The 9,783-nt window shown below is 34.6% G+C and overlaps 1 protein-coding gene across 1 annotated transcript in view; it reads left to right on the top strand.

Annotated features, from left to right (window-relative positions):
* The first annotated feature begins 2,445 nt into the window (after positions 1 to 2,445).
* Positions 2,446 to 9,783, top strand: part of gpr158b (G protein-coupled receptor 158b) — a 155,732-nt gene continuing 148,394 nt past the window's right edge. Inside the window, exon 1 of the mRNA XM_061934998.1 lies at positions 2,446 to 3,418. Coding sequence (XP_061790982.1) covers positions 2,634 to 3,418 — 785 coding nt within the window. The 5' untranslated portion in view covers positions 2,446 to 2,633. The remainder of the gene's footprint in view (positions 3,419 to 9,783) is intronic.

Below are 9,783 nucleotides of genomic sequence, written 5' to 3'. Positions count from 1 at the left end.
TGTTCTAGTTTTTATTTTTATTTATTATCTTTTTATTTTTATATTTTTTAATACACTGTAGCACTTTGAGGTTGTTTATTCAATGTAAAGTGCTTTTTACAAATAAAATCTATTATTATTATTATTATTAGATTTTTCTCCATGTGGCCCCCCACATCTAAAATGAGTTTGACACCCCCTGTTCTAAATGTAATAGAGCAGTGTTTTTCAACCACTATCTCACAATAGTTTGGTGTGCCGTGGGAAATGATGCAATTCTACCTAATTGGTCAAAAAAAAAAATATTGTTTACAAACCAATAATACGTTTGAGGCATACCTTGGTAAAAATGTCTTCTTTAGTTTTGGACATACATTATGCTGAATTCCAAAGTCTCCCTACTAACCCACCAGTGCCTCCATGGAAATTCCCCCCTCTACCTCAAAGAACTACTCACCCCCAAATCCTCCACACGACACCTCCAACCTCCGAGGACAAAGATACAAACAATGGGAGACCGGGCTTTTTGCTCCACCGCTCCCAGTCTGTGGAACGCTCTCCCTGACCACTTGAGGGCACCACAGACTGTGAATGCTTTTAAAAAAGGCTTAAAAACCATTATTTTAAAAAAAAGCCTTTTTATTTTTTTATTTTTTTAGATATATGCGTTCTAGTTTGAGCTATTTGGCTGTTCTAGTTTTTATTTTTATTTATTATCTTTTGATTTTGATTTTTTTTAATACACTGTAGCACTTTGAGGTTGTTTACTCAATGTAAAGTGCTTTTTACAAATAAAATCTATTATTATTATTATTAGATTTTTCTCCATGTGCCCCCCCCACATCTAAAATGAGTTTGACACCCCCTGTTCTAAATGTAATAGAGCAGTGTTTTTCAACCACTATCTCACAATAGTTTGGTGTGCCGTGGGAAATGATGCAATTCTACCTAATTGGTCCAAAAAAAAATATTGTTTACAAACCAATAAAACGTTTCAGGCATACCTTGGTAAAAATGTCTTCTTTAGTTTTGGACGTACATTAGGCTGAATTCCAAAGTCTCCCTACTAACCCACCAGTGCCTCCATGGAAATTCCCCCCTCTACCTCAAAGAACTACTCACCCCCAAATCCTCCACACGACACCTCCAACCTCCGAGGACAAAGATACGAACAATGGGAAACCGGGCTTTTTGCTCCGCCGCTCCCAGTCTGTGGAACGCTCTCCCTGACCACCTGAGGGCACCGCAGACTGTGAATGCTTTTAAAAAAGGCTTAAAAACCATTCTTTAAAAAAAAAGCCTTTTTATTTTTTATTTTTTTAGATATATGCGTTCTAGTTTGAGCTATTTGGCTGTTCTAGTTTTTATTTTTATTTATTATCTTTTTATTTTTTTTAATACACTGTAGCACTTTGAGGTTGTTTACTCAATGAAAAGTGCTTTTTACAAATAAAATCTATTATTATTATTATTATTAGATTTTTCTCCATGTGGCCCCCCCATCTAAAAGGAGTTTGACACCCCCTGTTCTAAATGTAATAGAGCAGTGTTTTTCAACCACTATCTCACAATAGTTTGGTGTGCCGTGGGAAATGATGCAATTCTACCTAATTGGTCCAAAAAAAAAATATTGTTTACAAACCAATAAAACGTTTCAGGCATACCTTGGTAAAAATGTCTTTTTTAGTTTTGAACGTACATTAGGCTGAATTCCAAAGTTTCCCTACTAACCCATTAGTGCCTCCATGGAAATGCTCCCCTCTACCTCAAAGAACTACTCACCCCCAAATCCTCCACACGACACCTCCAACCTCCGAGGACAAAGCTACGAACAATGGGAGACCGGGCTTTTTGCTCCGCCGCTCCCAGTCTGTGGAACGCTCTCCCTGACCACCTGAGGGCACCACAGACTGTGAATGCTTTTTAAAAAAGGCTTAAAAACCATTCTTTTTAAAAAAGGCTTTTTTTTTTTTTTTTTTTTTTTTTTTTTTTAGATATATGCGTTCTAGTTTGAGCTATTTGGCTGTTCTAGTTTTTATTTTTATTTATTATCTTTTTATTTTTATTTTTTTAATACACTGTAGCACTTTGTGGTTGTTTACTCAATGTAAAGTGCTTTTTACAAATAAAATCTATTATTATTATTAGATTTTTCTCCATGTGCCCCCCCCCCAAACTACTTATATTTTCATATAAGTAGTTTGTTTTAATCTTTGTTTGTTTTGATATTACTGACAATAACCATATGATTGCCATTTATTGTGATATTGTACGCGGGCATGATGTACTTCCACTTGAAAATAGCCTATTTTTATGTGTAAAATGTGTTGGTTGGACTAAAATAGAAGGACCTCTTTTGTGCACCAGCCGCGTTTTTCTTCCCGCCGGCGGCGCTTTCAGCACTGGACAGCTCCAGTCCTCTCCCACGCCCCGCCCACCCCCGGCACACTGGCGGGGAGAAAGGACCACACATGGTCGTGGGCGACTCCTCCCGGGGATTTTCTCACGTCGAGGGGAGGGGAAATGACGGAACCGTAGATAACTTACAGAATTATTATTATTTTATTTTTTTCCACTCTCGTGGATTCCAGCGAGTGGGTGAGTGGATGGCGCATTGAGGGGGTAAAAATCACGCTGAAAAGTGGCTTTGAAGGATGGCTCTCCTGGTCGTGCTCCTGCACACGGGGCTCGTTTTGGGCTCCAATTACGGGTACGTGGAGTGGTCGGACGACAACGCGGTTATTGGTACCCACGTCGCGAACCGGGAGCCGCCCCACCAGCCCACGGCGCGCGCCGTGGTGGCGCACAAGATCGAGGAGGACCTCCCCCGGGTGGTGACCGCCTTCCTCCACAGCGGCGACTCGGCCGCGCTGAGGCAGGTCAACTGCTCGCGGAGGTACGAGCTGAGCAGCCTGCGTGGGGGCCTCCACGCCGCCTCGCACTACCCGCTGCGCGGCGTCCTGGAGACCGTGACGCACGCCACCAACTTCCTGAGCATGATCCTGCAGGCCAACAACAGGTCCGGGGAGGGCGCCGACCTGCTCTGGTACCACGCGTTGGTCCGCAGCATCCTGGAGGGCGACCCCAAGATCCACCGGGCGGTGGTGAGCCTCCACGGGGACGCGCCGACGCCGAGCCCGCACGTCTTCCTGCAGGCGACCCGCAGCGAGGAGCGGGTGGTGCTGCGCGACCTCTCCGGCTCCGCGCACCGGCTGCTGAGGAGCCGCAGCCCCGAGTCCGAGTGGTTCAACGAGTTCAGGGACGGGAGGAGAGCACACACGCACAAGTCCAAGACTGGAGTCCACCTGCTGGAACAGAACCACATCAAGTGGTCCGCGCCGTACCTGGAGTGCGAGCAGGGGGCTTTTGTGCCCTACTGGCTGCTCACCTTGTCGGCGGGCTTCTACGGACTCAGGGGGGACTCTGCACCCCAGTTCAGGTAAATGTGGATTCATCATGATTAATCACATTAAATTATTGCCAACATTGAAGAAATGTCCCTAGTTTTAGGAGCTTTTCACTGATTGATCCTCATTTTAGCAGTTTTCGTGCTCGTTTAAAAATGTTAAAATTGAGAAAATAAGTATTTAAACAAGATATGTTGGTTTAGAAAAATTGTGTTTAAAAATTTGGCAACATCATGAGGATTTTCAGAATAAAATACAAGAGTTTTTCACTGACTGATCTTAATTTTAGCCGTTTTCATGCTCATTTAAAAATATCAAAATTGAGAAAATAAGTATTTAAACAAGATATTTTGGTGTAGAAAAATTGTGTGTTAAGATTCGGCAACATATTGAGGATTTTCAGAATAAAATACAAGAGCTTTTCACTGACTAATCTTTATTTTAGCAGTTTTCATGCTCGTTTAAAAATGTTAAAATTGAGAAAATAAGTATTTAAACAAGATATTTTGGTTTAGAAAAATGTTGTGTAAAGATTCGGCAACATATTGAGGATTTTCAGAATAAAATACAAGAGCTTTTCACTGACTGATCTTCATTTTAGCAGTTGTCGTGCTCGTTTAAAAATGTTAAAATTGAGAAAATAACTATTTAAACAAGATATTTTGGTTTAGAAAAATTGTGTTTAAAGATTCGGCTACATATTGAGTATTTTCAGAATAAAATACAAGAGTTTTTCACTGACTGATCTTAATTTTAGCCGTTTTCATGCTCATTTGAAAATGTCAAAATTGAGAAAATAAGTATTTAACAAGATATTTTGGTGTAGAAAAATTGTGTGTTAAGATTCGGCAACAAATTGAGGATTTTCAGAATAAAATAAAAGAGCTTTTCACTGACTGATCTTCATTTTAGCAGTTTTCATGCTAGTTTAAAATGTTAAAATTGAGAAAATAGCTAAAGATATTTTGGGTGAGAAAAATCGTGTTTAAAGATCCAGCAACATCTTGAGGATGCTGAATTAAATAATTGCATGTTGTTTTCAGAATAAAATACAAGAGCTTTTCACTGACTAATCTTCATTTTAGCAGTTTTTATTCTAGTTTAAAAATGTCATAATTGAGAAAATAACTATTTAAACAAGATATTTTGGTTTAGAAAAATTGTGTTTAAAAATTCGGCAACATCTTGAAGATTTTCAGAATAAAATACAAGAGCTTTTCACTGACTTATCTTCATTTTAGCAGTTTTCATGCTCGTTTAAAAATGTTAAAATTGAGAAAATAAGTATTTAAACAAGATATTTTGGTTTAGAAAAATCGTGTGTAAAGATTCGGCAACATCTTGAGGATTTTCAGAATAAAATGCAAGAGCTTTTCACTGACTGATCTTAATTTTAGCAATTTTCATGCTAGTTTAAAAATGTTAAAATTGAGAAAATAAGTATTTAAACAAGATATTTTGGTGTAGAAAAATTGTGTGTTAAGATTCGGCAACATATTGAGGATTTTCAGAATAAAATACAAGAGCTTTTCACTGACTGATCTTAATTTTAGCAGTTTTCATGCTCGTTTGAAAATGTTAAAATTGAGAAAATAGCTTAACATATTTTGGATTAGAAGAATTGTGTTTAAAAATTCGGCAACATCTTGAGAATGCTCGATTTAAGAATTGCATGTTGTTTTCAGAATAAAATACTGAGTTTTAAGAGCTTTTCACTGACTAATCTTCATTTTAGCAGTTTTTATGCTAGTTTAAAAATTTTAAAATTGAGAAAATAACTATTTAAACAAGATATTTTAGTTTAGAAAAATCGCGTTTAAAGATTCTGCAACATGTTGAGGATGCTCAATTTAAAATTTGGTTTTGGAATAAAATACTTAGTTTTAAGAGCTTTTCACTGACAAGCATTTTCTATACTAGTTTAAAAATGTTAAAAATTTGAAAATAACTAAACAAGATATTTGGTTGAGAAAAATTGTGTTTAAAGATTCGGCAACATCTCGAGGATGCTGGATTAAATAATTGCATGTTGTTTTCAGAATAAAATACAAGAGCTTTTCACTGACTAATCTTCATTTTAGCAGTTTTTATTCTAGTTTAAAAATGTTAAAATTGAGAAGATAACTAAATATATTTTGGATTAGAAAAATGGTGTATAAAGATTTGGCAACATCTTGAGGATGCTAAATTAAAGAATTGCACATTTTTGTTTTAGAATCAAATACTAGTTTTAAGAGCTTGTCACTGACTGATCTTCATTTTCGCCGTTTTCATGCTCGTTTAAAAATGTAAAAAATGAGAAAATAAGTATTTAAACAAGATATTTTGGTTTAGAAATTTTTTATTTAAAGATTCTGCAACATCTTTGAGTATTTTCAGAATAAAATACAAGAGCTTTTTTCACTGACTGATCTTCATTTTGGCAGTTTTCATGCTTGTTTAAAAATGTAAAAATTGAGAAAATAACTAAACAAGATATTTTGGTTTAGAAAAATCGTGTGTAAAGATTCGGCAACATCTTGAGGATTTTCAGAATAAAATACAAGAGCTTTTTTCACTGACTGATCTTCATTTTGGCAGTTTTCATGCTTGTTTAAAAATGTAAAAATTGAGAAAATAACTAAACAAGATATTTTGGTTTAGAAAAATCGTGTGTAAAGATTCGGCAACATCTTGAGGATTTTCAGAATAAAATACAAGAGCTTTTCACTGACCTATCTTAATTTTAGCAGTTTTCATGCTAGTATATAAATGTTAAAATTGAGAAAATAACTCAACAAGATATTTTGGTTTGGAAAAATCGTGTTTAAGGATTCTGCAACATCTTGAGGATGCTCGATTTAAGAATTGCAAGTTGTTTTCAGAATAAAATACTTAGTTTTAAGACCTTTTCAATGACTAATCTTAATTTTAGCAGTATTAATGCTAGTTTAAAAATATTAAAATTGAGAAAATAACTATTTAAATAAGATATTTTGGTGTAGAAAAATCGTGTTTAAAGATTCGGCAACATCTTGAGGATGCTGGATTAAAAACTTGCATGTGATTTTCAGAATAAAATACTGAGTTTTAAGAGTTTTTCCACTGACAAGCATTTTCTATGCTAATTGAGAAAATAACTATTCAAACAAGATATTTTGGTTGCCAAGATTGAAGAAATGTCCCTAGTTTTAGGAGATTTTCACTGACTAATCTTCATTTTAGCAGTTTTCATGCTCGTTTAAAAATGTTAAATTGAGAAAATAACTATTTAAACAAGATATTTTGGTTTAGAAAAATGGTGTGTAAAGTTTCGGCAACATCTTGAGGATTTTCAGAATAAAATACAAGAGCTTTTCACTGACTGATCTTCATTTTAGCAGTTTTCATGCTCGTTTAAAAATTTAAAATTAATCATCAATATTAACTCATTAACGCAATCTATTAAATACTTTAACCTACAAAACAAAAAATTAATAAAATAATGTGGATATTTAAAAAAATCAAAACGATGTAGCCAGTGTTAATGGCTCCAATGAGCCCCTAGGGGTCCCATCATTGCACTATTTGAGAAAAACTGTCATAAACAAACTTTTTTTTAAAAATAGTTTTGGTCATTGTTATGGTTTACAGTATTCAAAACATGAATAAACTTATATTACATCACATAATGTAATTACAGTTTCTCATTACAACATGTCCGAAAAGGAGTCGGAAGAAGCAGAGCCTATTTAATCCTATCATAGCAATTACCAACACATTTCTTACTACTCATTCAGTATTAAAACAATGAATAAATAAAATACATCCGCAAATAAATAAATAATTATTAAATACAGTTCTCATAAATGTTGTTTAATGTTTTACTTGTATAAAACTTGAATGTATTTAATTTATTTGTTAAAAAACATAATTGGAATAAGTATTATCTTTAAATTTTTGTACTTCTGGCCCAACCTTTCCACTACAGGGGGGCCCACCTAAATATTAACACTGATCATACTTTTGTTTTTCAATGATATGGAACCATGTGTTAATCGCAAATGTTGTTATTTAACACATAAACCTTAGGCTTAGGTCAGGCTGATTAGAAGAATACGTACTAATCAAAGATACGGCATAAGAAGAAAACATTTACATACAAATATGTTGTGCTAAAATAAATAAACTAAATTAATAATGAATATTTTTTAACTTAACTGTCGATTAAATTTAAATATAAATTAAAATACAGCTTCACCACTTTAGTCGTAGTTTTTGCGCTTTTGAAACTTCTCTATGACTTTAGCTTCAGACGTTTTTGTTTGATATTGTCATTACTGCCACAAGTGGTGGAAAAGGGTATTACAACTCATAAGGACCACAGCAGAGAAACAGATAATTGTTGGCGGCCCCTACAGGGTAAACCATTCACACTTAATGTAATGGAGTTCCAAATAAATTAATGTAATAACAATTTAAAAAAAATAAAATAAAAATGTGAGATTAATCTGCAACTATCCATGATTAATGGGATATTTTTTTTGTGATTAATCATGAGTTGGCTTGTTATTTTTGACAGCCCTAATAAATGTACAAAACCAGTGAAGTTGGCACTTTGTGTAAAAGGTAAATAAAAACAGAATTCAATGATTTGCAAATCCTTTTCAACCATATCCAATTGAATAGACCGCAAAGACAAGATACTTAACGTTCAAACTGGAAAACTTTATTTTTTTGCAAATATTAGCTCATTAGGAATTTGATGCCTGCATAATGTTTCAAAAAAGCTGACACAAGTGGCAAAAAAGACTGAGAAAGTTGAGGAATGCACATTTAACACAACAGCTGAGTTATGCTCACTACAATATTGGGTTATTCCCAACCCAAATTTTGGGTTGCGCAATTTAGCACTCCTTGACCCAAAAGTTGGTTAAAAATAACTCCAAAATTTAACCCAAGACTCGCAACCCATAAATTGGGTTATCAAAATAACCCAGCATTTTTGTGTGTGTGCACACTAAAAATGTTGGGTTAAATATAACCACATTTATCATTTATTTATTTAAACCCAACTGCTGGTTCAGAAAAGGACAAACCCCTTATTTGAATTATTTCAGCTCAAAACTTTTGTGTTGAATTATTTAACCCAAAAGTTGAGTTATGCTAACTCAATGTTGGTTGATTCATAACCCAACTATTGGGTTGAATTTATTTAACACAAAAGTTGAGTTATGCTCACTACAATGTTGGGTTATTCCCAACCCAACTATTGGGTTGTGCAATTTAGCGCTCCTTGACCAAATAGTTGGTTAAAAAATAACTCCAAATTTAAACCGAACACTCGCAACCCATAAATTGGGTTATCAAAATAACCCAGCAATTTTTAGTGTGTGCAAACTAAAAAATGTTGGGTCAAAAATGACCCAATTTTAACCCAACTGCTGGTTCAGAAAAGGACAAACCCCTTTTTGAGTTATTTTAACTCGACATTTTGGGTTAATTTTTTCAACCCAACTTTTACGTTGAATTATTTAACCAAAAAGTTGAGTTATGATAATTTAATGTTGGGTTATTCCCAACCAAACTATTGGGTTAAATTATTTAACCCAAAAGTTGAGTTATGCTCACTACAATGTCGGGTTATTCCCAACCCAACTATTGGGTTGTGCAATTTAGCGCTCCTTGACCAAATAGTTGGTTAAAAAATAACTCCAAATTTGAACCCAACACTCGCAACCTATAAATTGGGTTATTAAAATAACCCAGCAATTTTTAGTGTGTGCACACTAAAAAATGTTGGGTCAAAAATAACCAAATTTTAACCCAACTGCTGGTTCAGAAAAGGACAAACTCCTTATTTGAGTGATTTTAACTCAACATTTTGGGTTAATTTTTTCAACCCAACTTTTGGGTTGAATTATTTAACCAAAAAAGTTGAGTTATGATAACTTAATGTTGGGTTATTCCCAACCAAACTATTGGGTTGAATTATTTAACACAAAATCTGAGTTATGCTAACTACAATGTTGGGTTATTCCCAACCCAACTTTTGGGTTGCGCAATTTAGCGCTCCTTGACCAAATAGTTGGTAATCACCCTTAAAATCCCAGCTCTGCAGTTACTGTAAAATACATTTCACGGTAAATTACTGTAAACGTTACCGTGAAAGTGAGTCATTTGCTGTGAATTTACAATGACATTTCCCACAGGGGTAACTCCAAGCATCACTAAGAAGACCAATAAAATACAAACTTTAATTACAGTGGAAGTCTCTTTAAAAAAAAAAAAAAGGGGACAAAACCACACTTAAAATGGTTCATTATTAAAATAGAAATTGGTATGATTAATGTAGTATAATAAGGCAAGGAACCAATAATTAACTAAAATAAGGCAGTATTTCTCACAACCAATCACCGAGAAATATGTCAAGTTAAAA

Source organism: Nerophis lumbriciformis, linkage group LG03, assembly GCF_033978685.3.
Source record: "Nerophis lumbriciformis linkage group LG03, RoL_Nlum_v2.1, whole genome shotgun sequence".
NCBI lineage: Eukaryota > Metazoa > Chordata > Actinopteri > Syngnathiformes > Syngnathidae > Nerophis > Nerophis lumbriciformis.
Note: the sequence above shows the minus strand (reverse complement) of the source record. Positions and strands in the feature narration are given on the sequence as shown.